Genomic DNA, 19,877 nt, shown 5'->3' with positions numbered 1-19,877 from the left:
AACTGCCAACCAACCCCATTCACGATGAGAGGATGATTTCGTGGTTTCCCCGCCCAAGCCTGGTCCCCACCGCCCTGGTGGGCCGTGGCGCGCACCCTACTTCTAACCCGGGGCCACGCCAGGGAGAGTCCTAGTGCAGTGGACCTCACGTCCCAGCAACCGGATGGTGCGACCTGCGTGTTGAGATGCGAGAAATAGCCCCCGTGAGCGGGAGGCAGTGAGTTAGAAATGCTGGGTTCAGCGCTGGCCCCCTGGATGCCCAGTCCAGAGAGGCTACGAGGGTGCCCGGGAGCGCGCCCGCCTTCCCAGACTCCCCGCCTGTGGCGGTCTCTCCGCACCATCAGCCCGAGGCGCGGGAACCTGACCCGAGACCTTCCCGCCCTGGCGACGAGGGGAAGCCACGGACAGCGTCCCCACGCGGCGCCGCGGGACCCGCACAGCCCGAGCCCCGCCCGCCCCGCCACCTTGCGGCACAGAGTGGGGCGAGCGCGCCCCGCCCCTTCCCGCCCGGCCAATGGGCGCCCGGGCCGCGCACCGTGGGTCCCGCCTCCTCAGGGAAACTTGAAGCCGGAGAAAAGTTTGTACAGAGACAGGCTGGAAGGGCACCGGTGGAGCGCGGAACGCGGCGGCCCGAGAGGAAGAAGATGAGCGGTCCCAGGTCAGAGCCTCAGGCCCAGTGGACCTCACGCCGCCCCCAGGGAGCCAGAGGCGGCCTCAGCGGCAGCCGCCAGCCCCGGTAGCCGCCCGCGCTGCCCGGGACCGCGGAGGAGGGCGGCCGAGCCGGGCACCGGGGCTCAGTGCCACCTGCGCGCGCGGCCGCGCACCGCGGGTTATTATCCGCCCACGGACTCCGCAAAGCTTGGATCATCTGTGAAGGGACGGAAACATAGAAGGGACGAAACCCCAGAGCAGGCTTCACAGACCCATCCCCGCGGCCCTGCTGGCTCCCCAAGTTTCTGAAAGCTGGCCACTCTGAGCCCAGTTCCAGAAACTTGGCAGCCACCGGAGACCCGGCTCTGAGGAGGCGAGCGCTGGACAGACTGCCCATTGCGCGGGGCGAGGCTGAGGACAGGTTGGAGGCGTGTCCGGAGCATCCGAGGCTTGACTCTGGGGACTTTCGCGGCCGCCACAGGTGAGATGGGGTTGGGGGCACTGGGCAGAGAGCGGAGGGCGGGAGCCCCTAGAGCGGAGCCAGGGAGGAGAGCGCGCGCTCTCCAAATTGTCTTTCCTAACTGTTTTCAGTGAGAGTTTTATTGACTCAGAATCTGTCGGGAATTAGAGCGAACCACTTTTCCCTTGAGATAGGCCTTGTTCATCTTGGCAGTGAAGTGGAGTTGGGGGGAGCGGGGGGGAGAGAATGGCTGTATCCACTTATAAATATTAATGCGCGTGGAGTGGTGCAGCCGGCAGGACGCATCAGGAACCTGGAAAGTTGGGTAGCCGCAGTTGGCAAGTGGCTACAATTCACGAGTCCTTCTCCGTCTCCTCTGCATACTGTTCCTGGGGCGCGGATCGGACCCCTTGCGGGTGGTGATTTCATCTCACAGCTCCTGTCTCTCCTCTCATCCCCAGACCCAGCCTCGCACTTCCAGGCCGCGTCGTGCTGGCCGCCACCATGTCCGCCCCTGCGGCCAACGCCTCCTTCCCCTCGATGCCGAACAGCCCGGTGACCATCCCGGCGGTGATGTTCATCTTCGGGGTGGTGGGCAACCTGGTGGCCATCGTGGTGCTGTGCAAATCGCGCAAGGAGCAGAAGGAGACGACCTTCTACACGCTGGTGTGCGGGCTGGCCGTCACCGACCTGCTGGGCACGCTGCTGGTGAGCCCGGTGACCATCGCCACGTACCTGAAGGGCGAGTGGCCCGGCGGCCCGGCGCTGTGCGAGTACAGCACCTTCATCCTGCTCTTCTTCGGCCTGTCGGGCCTCAGCATCATCTGCGCCATGAGCATCGAGCGCTACCTGGCCATCAACCACGCCTATTTCTACAGCCACTACGTGGACAAGCGGCTGGCGGGCCTCACGCTCTTCGCCGTCTATGCGTCCAACGTGCTCTTCTGCGCGCTGCCCAACATGGGCCTGGGCAGCTCGCGGCTGCAGTACCCGGACACCTGGTGCTTCATCGACTGGACCACCAACGTGACGGCGCACGCCGCCTTCTCCTACATGTACGCGGGCTTCAGCTCCTTCCTCATCCTCGCCACCGTGCTCTGCAACGTGCTGGTGTGCGGCGCGCTGCTCCGCATGCACCGCCAGTTCATGCGCCGCACCTCGCTGGGCACCGAGCAGCACCACGCGGTCGCCGCCTTCGCCTCCGCCTCGGCCTCCTGCCGGGGCTCCCCGGCCGCCGCCTCCCCCGCCCTGCCGCGCCTGAACGACTTTCGCCGCCGCCGGAGCTTCCGCCGCATCGCGGGCGCCGAGATCCAGATGGTCATCTTACTCATCGCCACCTCCCTGGTGGTGCTCATCTGCTCCATCCCGCTCGTGGTGAGTGGCCGGCCTGGGGCCCCGCTCGGGCCGTCTCCCCCGTCCACCTCCCGCCCGCCCCCCTCCTTTCCCTCTCGTTCCCGGGCAGTAGGCAGGTCTCCTCCAGGTATCCCCTGCAGGTCGGGCTGGGATCCCACACTCAGCTCTCAGAGCAGCCCGACCTCCCTTCAGGCCGCAGCCCTAAGGAGATGCCTGCAGCAGGTGCTTCCGGAAAGCCTGGTTCCTTTCTCCCCCGGGACAGCCCCTACCCGCGGCTGCCTGACATTGGCCTTGAGCCTTCCCGGAACCCCCGCCTCTCAGTCAGACGTGGAGGGGAAACCGCTGTAGGGTGACAGAGAACAGCAGAACCCGAAACTTCAGGGGTGCTGGTCTCTGGTGTACACCGTTCCTTAGAGCAGTGGGATTGAGGGGTGTTGGTTTATGCAGGGTTTGGGGGGAGACTCTGTAGAATTTGGGGGGCTGGAAGGCAAATGCCTTTTGGTGTAACCCAACTCGCTCAGGTTACATGGGAAGTGACTTGCTTACACTAATTGAGAACTCCACTGCTCTACCCGCAGGGCCTGGCAGGACATCTGGGGGCACTGTGGGGACAGGTGCTACAGGGGCGGTGTCAGGCACACAGGTTCAGCATTCTCTCGGGTCAGGAAAGCAGGCTTCTTATGGGCAGGCTGAGGGCCATGGGTGCTGGATTTGAATTCTCAACAGCTGTGAGAGGTGCAGGACCAGTCTAGGGAAAAGGTGCTTATGTACTGTGGGCCCCCACTCTGCAGCTGGTGACCCTCAGCCCTGCCCTTACAGACGCTTCTAATTTTGGCCTTCCTGCCAGTGTGTGTTTGCGTTTCCATACACTTTGTTTTTAGGACATCACCTTCTTTAAAATGGCCTCTGGGTTAACTTTTAAAATGTTAAAAGCAGAAATGTTGAAAAACTTACCTAGCTCTCCTCTACTGGGCAGATGTACATAATGCTTTACCTAGAGTTTCCCTTAAAAGCAACCACTTCTGAGTTTTCTCATCTCTCAAAACACTGCATGCCTGGAAGTTCTAAACTATGAACTCAAGAGGAGATGACTTCTCTTTCTTATGCTGATGGGGAGCAAGAGCAAATAAATGTATTATTCCTTTCTTCCCCTTCCTCAAACTGCCCAGGGATATTTAATGTAAAATAGTGTATCTCTCATAAAAGTGACTGTAGATGGAAGGAACTTGGAGGGGGCTGAGAGCCAGCGCACAGTAGTAGCTTCTTGCCAGTCTGTATAAACAGAAGTAAATATAATTGGCCAAAGGGGCCTTTAAACCGTTCCAGGACCCGACATAATTTAGGGAGTTAAGTCTCACTTGAGCCACATAAATATATTTTAGTGTGCGCAGTGGCAACCCCAAAGAAAGGGAGATTTGGGAAGAGGCAGCGCAGCTCTGGCTGGGGCCCCCTTCCTGGGCCTCTGCCTGATGTTTTGCAGAACCGTACATGACAAAGAGAGTGCTGGGCACTTACAGAGGACCCACGCGCAGAAACAGAGGCACTAGAGCTAGAAGGCCAGCAGCCTGCACGTCCTTTACTTTTTAATTGTGCTGTGGTTGGGGTGAGCCTGTGAAGCTACCGATTGCTGCACAGTCACAGGTGGATTGCTTCCTTCCAGCTGAAGGGGCAGACGCAGCCCTGTGGTGCAGGGCAGTTTATTACAAAACCTTTGAAACTACTGGAGAAGCCAGAGGCAAGAAATTATAGGTGCTCTATTCGTTTTGCAAATTAACCACATTTTAGGTAATGAATACTGTCCACTCTATAGAAAGTCATTAACGTGTAGTAGATATTAAGTAATTTCACCCTGAAAATCGAATTTCAGAGTCAGTTTAATTGTAAATTAATGATATGCAAAAATGACATGCATACTCCCCACCCACCCACAGCTTTGCAATTACCGGAAGAATTCAAAGGGAAACTTATCCACAGCTACAGTCTTCTTTGGCTTCTGTTTGCAACTTTGTTTTTTTCATGTTTCTCTGACATTTAAAGCAGCTGGACCTATCTTCAGTTGCAAAGAAAAACGAATGAAGCATATTTTTTTTAACTTTATCAAATCAAGTTGCTAGTCCTATTTGAGGAAAATCAAACCCCTCAAAACACTGAAAAGCTCTGGAAAGGCTCATAGCGCTCATACAGTTTATTTGGAATTTCAGGAAGCTTGGCACAGCCACTGAAAATGAAGTTTTGGGGGGAAAGGGAAGCAGCAGCCCGGGTGGCTCTTAGAGGGCGGTTGATACAGAGTCCAGGATGCAAAGTAAATATTAATTTGTTATCCAGCAGAAGTATGGCTCACAAGTGGAGCTCGGATTGGAAATGTGAGGGAGGTTGGGACGTTAGTTGTAGCAATGAGGAAGTGTGCTGAACTTGGGAGATTGTCTAAAGTGAGTCACAATCAGTTAACTGCAAGGGTGAGTGCAACCTACAAAGGACATTAAATGACAAGATAGAGTGGGAAGGTGCTTCTTGTCAACCAGCCTCTGGTTTTTTGAAACACAGGAGAAGCTGAAGAAGTGAAAGATGAATAAAAGGGATTGTATTCTTTAGAAATATGCAAGCAAGACAGCCTCCTAAGGTCCAGTGTGAATGCGTAGCTGGATCAACCCCAGTGCCTAAGTTTGCCGTTAAAATAACAATTACAATCAAATCTTTGCCTCGGAACTAAACACTTACACTGTAGGATTGGGGGAGGCATTTTCCCCATGCAAGCACTGCCGTGTTTATTGTTTACAGCTCCTTGTATGTTCTCTCTTCTTACTCTGAAGTAATGAGTATTCATCTGTTAGGGGTAGCAATTTGGTTAGTCTTCTGCCTGAAACTTAGGTCTTTAGGAAAAGTGTCCTGTGAGTGCTTCTGATTATTTGGGCAGATGGGAACTACATAGAGAGATACACTTGCTTCCCCTTAGGCAAACAGGAAGTAGAGTCATAAAACACCTACTGGGATTTCACTTGAGTAGAATTCCCATCTCTAGGTCCAAGAGAGCTGTAAATTTGGGTACGGTTACAGCAGAACTGAAGAAATTGAGGATTTTTTTTTTTTTTCCAAATAAATTGAGCTGAGTTTTGGTTTTTTTTGTTTTTTTTTTGTTTTGTTTTGTTTGTTTTTAAATAGCAATTCCTAAAAGCAGTTGTTTAGTTATAGCCTCACATTGCAGACCCAGGACTTGTATCTTGCAGACTGCGGAGTAACATAAAAATATTTCTGCATCCGGTACCTCATTGACAAAAGCTCTGAGGAGAATTCAGGGCTGGCCAACATTTTCACTCTCTCTGCACCTGTTTCCTCAACTGCAGACGAAGAATTTGCATTGTTACGCAGCTAACTGGGTGGTGGTGGTGGGTGAGTCCTCCTCTGATGCTCTTCCCACCTTGCTGTGCTGCCTGGCTAGGCTGGGTTTTATTGGACATCGACAAGATTTATTTTCCCCAGAGCAGGAGTGATTCCTATAGACTCCTAGTAGAATGCTGAAATAAATTTTCGGTGTAGAGCCTGCCTGCAGGATTAAGCAATCTGCCTGCACTATGTGGCCAGTTAGTGACCCAAAGGGAGGGGGAACTGAGCTCCAGCCACCCAGGCAAGAACTCTTTTCATTATTCTTTATGTAAAGTGGGGTTTTGTCACTAAAACCCAAAAAGGTAATAATTTCTAGTAACAGCTGTATCAATTTGGGGCTCTCCCCAGGCAGGATAGCTGAGCACATACGGGACATTCCTTCGATGTGTCTGGCACAAACAAGCAGACACATGCACAGATCCACCTACGGGATCTTCTCCTTTATTGGAAAGCATTTCTACCTTGACAGTCGATGACTAAAAATCGGTTCAATCGAGACTTGAGCGTTCTTTTTCAATTAGACATCCCCTGCCAACAGGTTCTTCTTAAACAGGAAGTACATGTTTTTGATACCGTGTCATTAGCTGTACCAAAAGCTACATCTCAGCTGCAGTTTTCAAATTATTGATAGATTCCACAGTGGCTAAGCTTCTACATATGGGTTACCAAAAGAGTGAGAAGAGCCAACAGATATATGTTAGCCATTTTTAATATTTTTTATTGATTTAGAGGAGAGGGATAGAGAGATAGAAACATCAATGAGAAACATCCATCAGCTGCCTCCGGGCACGTGCCCTGACCAGGAATCAAACTGGTGTTCACCTGGTTCGTGGGTCAATGCTCAACCACTGAGCCACACCAGCTGGACTGTGAGCCATTTTTACTAAGTGCTTTCATAATTTGTACATAAATTAGAAGGAGCAGAGCCAGAATAGAGATTTGTTTGATTCCAGTGCTCAGGCATTTACCTCTATAGCAATCAGCCTCCTCATAACTTTGCTGTAGTCACATATTCCATTGCATGTGTCATATTTTCTCCTTCACCCTAAACGGTAGTCATCTTCAGGAAGTTGAGAATATTGTAAGGTATGCCAATACTAACAATAAACTACATGCACGAATCTGTAGCGACTAAAAATTAGGCTAACTTGTAAAGTTGCAAGAGATTATGTATGTTTGTATTCGGTGAATTTTTTTATGGTGTTTTTCCCTCCTGACTCAGAGGTTCTGTTTTTATCAGCAGCACACTCTTCCAACACTGAAAACTGCCTGAACATGTTTATTTGTTACATATATGGCCTGATGAGAGAAAATTCCAGAAAAGTGCTTTCACCGACCTACCCACATGACATTGCTGTGGATATTCCCATCTTAATTTGGGGTTTCCCCCTTTGGGAAGATCAAATCAAGTAGCCTTGAAAGTGAGGCAGACATTGCTGTAATTTTTGAGTGTCATGAAGTGCATGGAGTTTGTGTTCATTTTTTTTTTTTTTTTTGTACTTCAAGTCAGTCTCATTGAGAGCATGCTGCAAAGGCAAACTCATTTGTCTTCTAAAATAATAACTGACTTTTGAGAATGTTCTTACCTGAATTTGGCATTTTGCTTTTCCTATTTATTTTTTCCCACTGTCAACTCCCCCTTACTGAAACAATGTTAACTGACCAAGTTCAGTGCCTTGTGTTAATTGTAAGCTTCCCCACCCCCCAATGGAACTCTAAAATTGGGCTTCCTTAGTTTCCTGCCCTTATCTGACTAAAAGCATGGCATGAATTTCCCTTCGTGAAGGTGGCATAGATTCCCCCCTCCCTCCTAGGAACAGGGTGAGTAGAGTGACCCTTATCACGGGAGACAGAGCCAGCACCAAGATGAGCCTGCATAAACATTCCTTAAAAAACCTCTTATCTTCCATTAGTCCCCCATATATCCCCTAGTTACTGCCCCACATTTGACCTCTCTGGAAGCCCAAACCCTCTTTTCTTTGTTAAAAAGGATATATAAGCTTCTTTTACTTTTTTGTGAATGCCTGTGCATATAAAAATATTAATAAATTTGTATATCTTTTCTCCTATTAAAATAAATTAAATAGGGCTTCCTTTCACTTCCTCTACAGTAGTCAAAAATTTCATTCCTTTTATGTCCATTTTAACTGCTTTTCATTAGTAAACATGTTTTGAGGTTGTAGTGGGAGAAGCAACCAGCAACAAAACATTGAAATGTTAAAAATATCAGAAATGCTAAATTCAGACTTCACCAAAATTCTGTTCTGAAAAGTCTTTAGAGTTGGCGGGGCAAAATGCTTCCTAGGAATGTTCTGAGACCAAAATGTCACAAGTGGAACAACACTGCCACCTAGAGGCTGCAAGTCTCAAGTTTTATAAACCCTGCCATACATAGGTCTTGCTTTTTTTTTCCTGGAGTGTGTGCTGGTACACCCAGAGTGCCCCTGATTTAACCCATCATTTCTTTTCTCCTTAGGAACAATAGTACATGATATGAGTAAAATGTAAACCTCATTCTTTTTAGCAATAATTCCATTGCTGGGAAATAACTGTTAAACAGAAAGCCAGCCAGCCTGGTAGAACAGAAAAAGCAACATGGAGGTCAGTCATCTGGAGACCTGGGGCCCAGACCAGAGTTGGCCACCAACAGAGTAGGGACCTGGATAAGTTCCTCTAAACCTCTAGGTCTCAGCAACATTTCATCCGAGAAGAGGCCCACAGATGTAAGGGAGGTGAATCTGTGTCCAGACACAGCTGAGAACCTCAATAGAGACTGTGGTGGGAAGAAACCAAGTGGCTTTGTCCCTTAAGATTGTGTACTTTAACCAGAAAGAACTTTACATCCTGGAATGAAGACTACCCCCAAAAAAGTGACTAAATAAATGATTATAGTAAGAGCAAAATTTTCTGACTCCAAAATAGCAAGCAGGTTGTTAGGGTCTCCTTGTGTTCCTTTCATTGAAGCCATACCTGGCCTGTGGGTATGTGGGCTGGTCCACGTGCTTCTTCCCTTTAACAGCTCAATCTACACTAGAATGACCTGTCATCCCTACTGGTGTGTCCAGAGTGTTCTTTTAGCTCTTGGCTACTTACCAGCTCAAATGCTGGACAGGCACAAAGGCAGGATTCTGATTGGAGTTTCAGGGTGGAGTCATTGAGCAGACTTGTAAAGCAAAACAAGAGTTCAAAAGCAGCAGGGAGCTGAGTAGCATGATCAGATATGCATTTTAGAAATAATCTTCTGGTGGCAGTTTGGAGGATGAATCGGAGAGGAGAGCTTTTGGCGGTGGGAACTCTAGTTTCGTGGCTGACACAATAATCCAGGTGAGAAATGCAGTTAGGGAGAAGACTGGGACGGGTTTTTAGACGAAGAGTTTATTATGACTGGGGACAGACCCACAGAAAAAAATAAAAACTTCTCTGGTCATTCTGGATGACAGCAGATTCAGACATTGGCTCAACAGTTACAGTATATTCTTTCTAGACTCTAAAATAAAGGAATCTCTGGGCTTGTCTGTGATGACTAGATGGTTAGTTGACTTACAAAATGAGTTTCACTTAAATATAAATGGCAGCTGGAATTAGGAAAATAAAAGGCTATTGGAGAAAAAAAATATTCCTGCCCTGGCCAGGTGGCTCAGTTGATTAGAGCATCGTCCCAATACACCAAGGTTGTGGGATCCTAAAGTTGCAGGTTCAGTCCTGTCAGGGCACATGCAGGAGTCAACCAATGAATGCATAAATAAGTGGAACAATGAACAGATCTCTCTCTCTCACACACACACACTCTCTCTACCTTCCTCTGCTTCTCTCAAATCAATAAATAAAATTTAAAAAAACATACTTCATAGAATTACCAAACCTTAAAAGCACTCAGAAATGAAGTTAATAAAATGCTTTTCAAGGGAACTTCATGCACTGTTCCCTGTTCACATACTGCATTCTTGTATGACATCTTTGACCTAGGAAAGGCATGCTACAAACATATTTAAAGTTACACTAACTCGAAACATACTGTAATTGCACAGCGAGTGGTTTTTCTGATGCTTATGCTGCTCTTGGGCACTTATTACCGGAAGAGGGCAGCTGCCTGATGTTGCTAAATTAAACGCTGCAGCAAACGTTTCCCCGGTTGACCAAAAATATAATCTGATCGTGGCCATCTCGTTTGTGCAGGTGCGAGTGTTCATCAATCAATTATATCAGCCGAGCTTAGTGCGAGAGATCAGCAAAAACCCAGACTTGCAGGCCATCCGAATTGCCTCTGTGAACCCCATCCTGGACCCCTGGATCTACATCCTCCTGCGGAAGACAGTGCTCAGCAAAGCCATGGAGAAGATCAAATGCCTCTTCTGCCGCATCGGCGGGTCCGGCAGAGACCCCTCCGGGCAGCACTGCTCTGACAGCAGACGGACATCCTCCGCCCTGTCCAGCCATTCGCGCTCCTTCCTGTCCCGGGAGCTGAAGGAGATCAGCAGCACGTCACAGACTCTCCTGTACATGCCAGACCTGGGTGACACGGGCCTGGCAGGCAGGAATTTGCTTCCGGGTGTGCCTGGCATGAGCCTGCCCCAAGCAGACACCACCTCCCTGAGGACTTTCCGAATATCAGAGACCTCTGACTCCTCGCAGGGCCAGGACTCAGAGAGTGTCTTACTGGTGGACGAGGTGGCGGGCAGTGCTGGGCCCGCCCCCAAGGGCAGCTCCCTGCAAGTCACATTCCCCAATGAAACACTGAACTTATCAGAAAAGTGTATATAGTAGCCAAGGAAAGGAGTACAGCTCTGTGTCTGGAAGCTCACAAAATCTTGTGCAACTGACACGTGGTGAAGCATTTATTGAGCTGTGCTCGGAAGGGCTGTTTTTGTCCTGGGACTCCCAAGAGGAACATCTGGGTTTTGAGCACATTTCAATCAATCAAGCTGATTCACATGGCTTCTGAGGCCTGAAACTCGTTGGTCGTCACCTGTAGGGGTGGATTCGTCACCTGTAGGGGTGGATTTGGGTCCGAACTTGATTGAGGAGATCTACCCTCAGTTCCCTGCTTCACAGGAAGACGGCCAAGTTTTGCTCTTTTCAGAACATTGGGAGTGGAGCGTTATACCTGCACACAGCCGGCGGGGCTGGAAGGGCTGCAGTCCAGAGAACTATGAGGACTACCTATCTTAGGGATGATTGAAGTGTCTCACTAAAGCATGAAATGTGAATTTTATCGTTGTAAATATGATTTAAGGTATTTAAAGTATTTTCTTCTCTGTGAGAAGGTTTATTGTTAATACAAGGTATAAGTGTATGGTAACCCCTCTCCTCCCCAGTATAACAAGCTGAAGTTATAGATGTTAGATTTTATTTTCATAAATAAGTTCAGGCTGAGGTGTTGAAAATTCATAGTGAAACTAATACCTGTAAAATGGATATAGATTTTTTAAAAGGAAGAGTGCTATTAAAAGAATAAAGAAAAATACTATTTTTAAGACATGAAAATTACAGTCCAAACTATTAAAAGTTCCTTCCCAACCTATGTGTACTTCATAGTGAGAAATGTTTAGTGCTGGCTACATATATTTATCCAGAAATCTGTGATTTCTGGAGAACGTAACATACTGGCCAATATTTTCTACTTTTGTCCCCACAAACTGGTACTTATAAAATGTGACATAAAATTTTAAAAGTCTTTAATAAACAACTCATAGTTGAAGTGTACAATATAAAGTAAAAAGTCTAAGCAGCTTGTTTTCCCTGAAATTGTGTATAGTTTTACTTTCCTAAGGACTGATCTAGAACATCCTTGAAAATTTAAGAGGAAGACAGACTGCATGCACCATAAAGACTTTTACTTTGCGCTGTGAAAGGATTGGTTAAATTAACCTTTCACAGATGTTAGAAGTCTAACCAGATAATCTAACCAGATGGGCATGTGAGGTCACCTTCTAACAGTTTTGTGTCACACCCTGTAATGCTGTACACATGTGAAGGAAACCTTCTCAAAGAAACATTAAGCATGTTTTGTTGCTTACAAGTGTTTTTGTGAATTGCCTGGTTGTGATTAAATTCTGAGCCTGATAGTGATATGAAGCAGTTGTACCAACTGAAATTATTTTGGAGATTATAATAAATAAATACACTCTGAGTTCCTCGGTTTTGGAGAGAACAGTGTGATTTTTTTTATTTGTTTTAGGTTATCTTCTATCCTTTTCAATTGGAATATTTTTTTAAATTTTTATTTTTATATGATATCAAATTTACAGAAAAGTTACAAGAATAGTAGAAAACCTTGGATAGACTTAGTGGAGAACCGTATTTAGAAACCAAGATCTAGTACTTAAATCACCTGTTTGCATGGGTGGTGGGAGAGACAGTATTACTTCCTGCCTGTAAATTCTCTAGGTCAGCGGTTCTCACACTCTAACATGTACGTCACCTGGAGAGCTTGAAAACACAGTCTCTGATTCGGTTGGTCTTGGGGGGAGGGGGGCATGAGGATGCACATTCCTAAAAAGCTCCTAGGCGATGCTGACTCTGCCTGTATGACACACTTCAAGGAGCTATAGTCCCCAGGAGCGAAGTCATGATTTGCTAATTGCAAGTTTTTAAATGTATTTTTGGATGATGTCAGTAAAACAAGACTCATTTTCACAGATATGATGGAACAGTGATTCTCAGCTGAGGCAGGGATGGCTCAAAAAGAGAGCATCCAGCCAGCCCTAGCTGGTTTGGCTTAGTACAGTGGTCGGCAAACTCATTAATCAACAGAGCCAAATATCAACAGTACAACGATTGAAATTTCTTTTGAGAGCCAAATTTTTTAAACTTAAACTTCTTCTAATGCCACTTCTTCAAAATAGACTCGCCCAGGCCGTGGTATTTTGTGGAAGAGCCACACTCAAGGGGCCAAAGAGCTGCATGTGGCTCGCGAGCCGCAGTTTGCCGACCACTGGCTTAGTGGATAAAACATCGGCCTGTGGACTGAAGGGTCCCAGGTTCCATTCCGGTCAAGGGCACGATCCAGGCATGATCCTCAGTAGAGGGTGTGCAGGAGGCAGCCGATGGATGATTCTCTCTCATCATTGATGTTTCTATCTATCTCTCCCTTCCTCTCTGAAATCAATAAATATATATATATATGTGTGTGTGTGTGTATATATATACATATATCCTATATAATAAAAGGCTATTATGAAAATCGACCAAATGGTGGAAGACCAGTCACTATGACGCACACTGACCACCAGGGAGCAGACACTCAATACAGGAGCTGCCCCCTGGTGGTCAGTGTGCTCCCACAGGGGGAGTGCTGCTCAGCCAGAAGCGGGCTCATGGCTGGCGAGTGCAGAGGCCGTGGCAGGCAGTCGGATATCCCCTGAGGGCTTCTGGACTGTGAGAGGGCACAGGCTGGGCTGAGGCACGCCCGCCCGCCCCCCCCAAATGCATGAATTTTATGCACCGGGCATATATATATACATATACATATATATATATATATATGTATATGTATATATATATGTATGTATATATGCATATATGTATATATGTGTATATATATGTATATATGCATATATGTATATATGTGTATATATGTGTGTATATGTATATATATATGTATATATGTGTGTGTGTGTATATGTGTGTGTGTGTGTGTATATATATATATATATATATATATATATATATATATTAAAAAGAGAGAGCATCCAGCTCAAATTTCTAAAATGTTCTACTTTACCAATGGAAATAGTTCTATTTCCTCAATTTATACTAATCAGTGTCTGGGAAACGATGTTTTCAGAGAGTACTTTACTTGTGAAAGAGGCTTTTTTCTCCCATGTACACAATGAGACACCTAGATTTATATGTAAATAAATACATAATGTATATATTCATCACCCACATTCATGGGGGAAAAACTAAAGCCACAAGTTAACATTACTAATATATCAAAGCATAAAATCACTCATCCTTTTCTTCAGATTCACCATCCAGAACACTGATTCTGGATTATTTTTAATTGAAATATCATGCACATATTTTATAACTTGCCTTGTATTTTAGTATGTTCACCAAGTGCAACCATCGCTGCTATCTAATTCCAGAACATATTCATCATCCCAGAAAGAAACCACGTACCCATTTGCATTCACTCTCTAATCTCTACCCCCAGCCCCTGGCAGCCACCATAAGCATTTGCCTGTTCTAGGCATTAATGGAATCATACAATATATGTGTGTGTGGCCTTCACTGTCTGGCTTTCCTCACTTAGCATGTTTACAAGGTTCATCCCTATTAAAGCATGAGTCAGAACTCCATTCCGTTTTTATGGCTGAATAATATTTCATTATATGGATATATCACATTTTGTCTATCCATGCATCAGGTGATGGGCACTGGGATTGTTTCCACTTTTTGGTTGTTATTAATAATGCCAATAGCATAATTATTAATAATGCTGTACAAGTTTTTGTGTTAACATGTTTTTAATTCTATATATCTGGAGTGGTATTGCTGAGTCATATGGTAACTATATTTAATTTTTTGAGGACCTGCAAATTTTCCCAAGTGGCTGCACCATTTTATATTCCCACCAGCATTGTACAAGGGTTTCAATTTCTCCACATCCTTATCAATATTTGGTATTGTCCATGTTTCTGATTATAGCCACCCTAATGGGTGTGAAGTGGTCACCCAGTGGTTTTGATTTGCATTTCTCCAGTTGACTAATGATGTTGAGAATCTCTTCATATGCTTATTGGCCATTTGTATATTTATCTGGAAAAACATCTATTCAAATCATTTTAATTGGGTTATATGGCTGTATTAGTTTGCTAGGGCTGCCATAACAAAATACCCTGGTGTCTCTCTTATAAAGACACTAGTCATATTGAATTAGGGTGCAACCCTTATAACCTCATTTAACCTTAACTATCTCCTTAAAGGCCCTATCCTATATAATAAAAGCCTAATATGCTAAGTGTCCGGTCATCTGTTCAACCAACCAAAGCGTAATATGCTAATGATATGCTAAGGCCGCTCAATTGCTCACTATGACGAGCACTGACCACCAGGGGGCAAACAGTTGACCAGTCGCTATGACATGCACCGGCCACCAGGGTGCAGACACTCCAACCAGTAGGTTAGCTTGCTGCTGGGGTCCAGCCATTGGGACTGAGCGTGGCAGGCCGGTCATGCCCTAGAGCCCTCCTGCGCTCCCTCCCCAGTTGGCCAACCTCCCGTGTCCCTCCCCGGCCCTGATCGTGCACTGGTGGGGACCCTCGGCCTGGCCTGCAGCCTCTCACAATCCGGGACCCCTCGGGGGATGTCGGAGAGCGGTTTTGGCCCAATCCCACTCAATGCAGGAGCTGCCCTGATGGTCAGTGCACTCTCACAGGAGGAGTGCCGCTCAGCCAGAAGCCGGGCTCACAGCTGACAAACACAGTGGTGGTGGCGGGAGCCTCTCCCGCCTCTGCGGCAGCGCTAAGGATGTCCGACTGATGGCTTCAGACTGTGAGAGGGTACAGGCCAGGCTGAGGGACCCCCCCCACCCCGAGTGCACAAATTTCGTGCACCGGGCCTCTAGTCTTCCAATAATACTTTGGGGATAGAGCTTCACCATATGAATTGGGAGGTGGGGGCACAATCCAGTCCATAACAATGTCTTTATTGTTAGTTCTGGCTCACTCTTAAGAGAATAGCGTTTTGACCCTGCAATTCCACCTCTGGGAATATAACCCAAGAATCTGAAAACACCAATCAGAAATAATATATATACCCCTATGTTCACAGCAGCGTTATTTACAATAGCCAATATCTGGAAACAGCCCAAGTGCCCATCAGCAGATGAGTGCATAAAAAGACTGTGGTACATTTTCACAATGGAATACTACACAGCTGCAGAAAAGAAGGAAATCTTACCCTTTGCGACAGCATGGATGGACCTGGAGTGTATTATGCTAAGTGAAATAAGCCAGTAAGAGAAAGACAAATACCATATGATCTCACTAATATGTGGAACCTAATGAACAAAATTAAGTGACGAACAAAATGGGGGTATGGGGCAATACTGGAAAAAAAATACTGATTTTTTTAAGACTACAATTTTGAAGCTAGTAATCAAGACAGTGTATCACTGGCTTAAGAATAGGCATATACATCAGTGTAACAGAATGCAGAGCTCAGACAAACCTTCAATACATGGTGTATTGATTTTCAACAAAGTTGGAGTTTTTCAATGAATAGTGCTTGAATAACTGGACATAAAAACAAAACAAAAACTCAACCTTTACCTCCAACCATACATACAATTAACTTGAAATGGATCACAGACCTAACTATAAAAGCTAAAACTGCAAACTTCCAGCAGAAAATAGAAATTCTTTCTGAATTTGGAGTAAGCAGATTTCTCAGCCCACAGAAACTATAACCATAAAAGAAAAAAAATAAATGAAAACTGGACTCGATCAAAATTTAAAACTTCTGCTCTTCAAAAGACATTAAGAAAACAAAAAGGCAAGCCACTGATAGGGACAAAATATTTACAATCCATAGATCTCATAAAGGATTTTTATCCAGGATACAGAAAAAGATTTCTTACAGCTCAATATAAAGATAACCCAAAGAAAAACTGGGCAAAAGATTTGCACAGGTGCTTCCCAAAAGAAGATACAAATGTCAAATAAACAAATGAAAAGATGCCCAACATCATCAGGAAAATATATATTAAAACCACAATGAGATACACTACACATCCACTAAGTGCCTCAAATGAAAACCAATGGCAATACCAAGACAAGAAGATGGAGCAACTGAAACTTTTCAATACACTACTGGTACGAAAGCAAGCTGGAAAATGTCAGTTTCCTCTACAGTCACATATACACTTACCATAAAACTCAGCAATTCCACCCCCAAGTACTTACCCAAAAGAAGTGAAAACATATATCCACACACCAACTTGTAACACATATATACATAGCAGCTTTATTCATAACAGATCAAAACTCAAGATAGTCATCAACAACCTAGATGTCCATTAACAATATGAAAAGCTACAAATTGTGGTATATCCGCACAACAGAGTAATACTCAGCAATAAAAAGGAACATATTACTGACATGCACAGTAACATGGATGAATCTCAACATGGATGGATCACCAAAGTATTATACTGAACAAAAAATGTCAGACACAAAGTACATATTGTATTTGAAATTCTAGAAAAGTTAAATCTAATTTATAGTCACAGGGAGCAGAACAGTACTGGTTATTGGGGTGGAAGAGAATGATTGCAAATGAGCCTAAGAGAACTTTGTGGGCGATGGAAATATTCTGTATCTTGATGGTAATGGTGATTGCATAGGCATTCACATGTCTAAACTCCTCAAATGTAAATTTATAATGGGTGTGTTTTATTATATGTAAGAAAGTTGACCACGTTCACAGAGGATATCATGGTTCGTCTCACATTCTTTCCTTCCAATTAAAACTAGAGTCAACATTGTGGTCCATCACAATTCCAAGTCAGTAGACCTTTTAAATATCCTGAACAAATGTTTACATGTTACCTTGTAATTAACATTACCCATTTCAATAGAATTTCCATGGTTTACCAAAAAAATCTAGAATTAGAAAACATTTCCTAATTTGGTTTTTGTCTCGTGCTTACTTAGAAATACAATCTGCACTCGTTTTTGTTGGGGGTTAGAAGGAGGCATATAGTACCCACTCCCCCTCCTGACTTCTGAAACATCTGAGAGACGAAAGGAGTCAGGCAAGTGCAGAACCAGTATGTCGGATGTAATGCTGAAAAAGTCCAGGTTAAAGGATGTAATTCAGATTCATGCCAAAAACGGCCACCTAACATCAAACCCAGAATTAGACAGACCTACTCACCCAGCGTGAGCAGTCCTGCCCAACCACAGAGGCAGAGAGCCTTCATTGCCAAGCTTACAGATCTGTTAAGTCTGGCTCTCTGCAGGCATGATGAATCCAAATGCAGGAGAGAAAGGAGCTTTTGTGTGCGGTTACATCTAATTTATATATCTACCCTGAAGCCTCTCTGCTGAGAGGGCAGGAGGGGGAGGGAAGAGAGAGATCGGGATCCCTTGGCTAAGGGACGTTCAAAGCAGCACTGTGAAAGGAAGCCATCTCTACCCTCTGCCTCCCAACAAAGTGAAGACCGACGTTCCTCAGCCTTTCTTCCGCTCGGCACACACAGGCGGAGCTCGCACACAGCACACAGCAGGCACGATTCACGGCAGGCTAGCTGTGGGGCTGCCCCTTCTCTTCCATTCAAGGGGGCCTACTGAGTTGCAAATGGCTAAAGTGACATATTTCAATTTACTTTGGTAAAAGAAGTTCGCCTCCTTTCTATATTACTGGTTTAAAAAAAACACATTACCTTTCAATCCTAAAATGCCATCAATTACAAAATCCACTATCAGTTTAATAACATCTCAGAAAAAAAAATTTAATATTATCATTGATTTGAAGATAATTATGAAACTGTGGTTCTTGTGTCAACTTACAACGCATTTAGGTACATTGTCATGAAATAAAAGTCCAGAGTCAATTTGGAAGGGCTTCTGCCTCATGAAGCCTGAAATTAAGAAATGACTGACCATTTTCCTACTGCGGAAAGGCAATGAAACTAGCTTTTGACATCATGACATAAAGCATAACTTTATTTTCAAACTAAAAAGGCTGTACTGATAAGTTATAATCATGGAAACTCCAGCTTTCTGAGACAAACTTTTTTGATGTAAGTCTTCATAATGGTTTTGCCATATGACATCAACTTAAAGCTACCATAAAATACTGTACATAGACCCCAACTGCAATAGATTTAGGTTCTGTGATCTATACATTGCATGACTTTTCAATGTTTATGTAGCATTTCTTAGTAGATTTCAGATGAATAACAAGACAAGAACCTATTGTCTAGAGAATAATACATGATTCTCAAATTAGCAGGCATGGTCTGGATGTAGTGTCCTGACTAATGAGTGTCTATGCTATACAATTTTCCACCAAGAAAAATACAAATTGTATTCCATATAATTTTAATGTGTAGTGTTATTTCAGGAAGTATATTAAACATCTTTATATTTTACCATGAACATCAATTATTTTTCTTCAGTCAGTTTAGTAAATGTCAGTATTTCAGAATTCACCTCCCTATAAAATGTTTGCCATTTTCTCTTCACGCATAGAAGAGTGTTAGCTAAGCATCTTTTGGGGCCTGGAGAAATGAGCTGCTTTCTTCTCCATAATTCAGGATTTCTTTTCCTCCTCCATCTCATGTGTAAACCATCTTATGTCCTTTATCTGAGTGAGAAGGGGACGAACCTGGCCTACAGATGTCAATTCAAAGGGAACAAGGGGTTCTTCAGCAGCATCTAGTGGCAACCTGCACCCAGTCCTGGGTCTTGCCTCTTTTGGGGTCGAGGCATAGACCTTACACCAAGAACTAAGCCCAATTGATGACCATCTGTCCTATACTATCAAAAGCAGTGACTCCTCACTTTCAGATAAAGAAAAAAATCACAAAGAAGTTCTCCTCCTTTCTTAAAATCAGAAGCAACTGAGGTTAAATATCTCCAAACTAATTCAAGCTCTTCATAGAAAAAGCTAGCATTTACTGAGTACTTCATATGTGACCTAACATACAAAGTGCTTTACATATTTCATTTTCACATAAGAAAGAAGGAAAGAAACCTAATTTTTCAAAAGCTAACACAAAATAATAGGCAAATCTTTAAAATACAGAAAAAACGACTTATTCACCAATTATATAATAAACAAATACCCGTTAACTCAAAACAACATACCAACTTCTCTAGACACCCAACTACCCACCCTTGGAGAATATTTTTCATAAAATAAAATATAATTGATACTTGTTTTTTGGGTCATTCTAAAATTAACCTCTCCAACCAGGGATAAATTTCTAATACAACTTTGGGGGGAAATGTAATACCTTTCAAGGCAAGTGCTGACTTCTCGGACTCTGGAAAAAAAAAAAAAGGAGGTAAACATTCTA

The 19,877-nt window shown here is 44.8% G+C and overlaps 1 protein-coding gene across 1 annotated transcript; it reads left to right on the top strand.

Annotated features, from left to right (window-relative positions):
* Nucleotides 1-585: 585 nt before the first annotated feature.
* On the top strand, nucleotides 586-11,986 carry PTGER4 (prostaglandin E receptor 4). Its single transcript, XM_080680166.1, has 3 exons — nucleotides 586-1,132; nucleotides 1,573-2,485; nucleotides 10,022-11,986. The coding sequence occupies exons 2-3, from the start codon at nucleotides 1,616-1,618 to the stop codon at nucleotides 10,604-10,606; spliced, it is 1,455 nt and encodes a 484-aa protein (XP_080536292.1). The 5' UTR covers nucleotides 586-1,132; nucleotides 1,573-1,615; the 3' UTR covers nucleotides 10,607-11,986.
* Nucleotides 11,987-19,877: the final 7,891 nt, after the last annotated feature.

This window comes from Plecotus auritus (assembly GCF_963455305.1).
Source record: "Plecotus auritus genome assembly, chromosome: 7".
Classification (NCBI taxonomy): Eukaryota; Metazoa; Chordata; class Mammalia; order Chiroptera; family Vespertilionidae; genus Plecotus; species Plecotus auritus.
The sequence above is the reverse complement of the archived record's forward strand: the minus strand, read 5'-3'. Positions and strand labels throughout refer to the sequence as shown.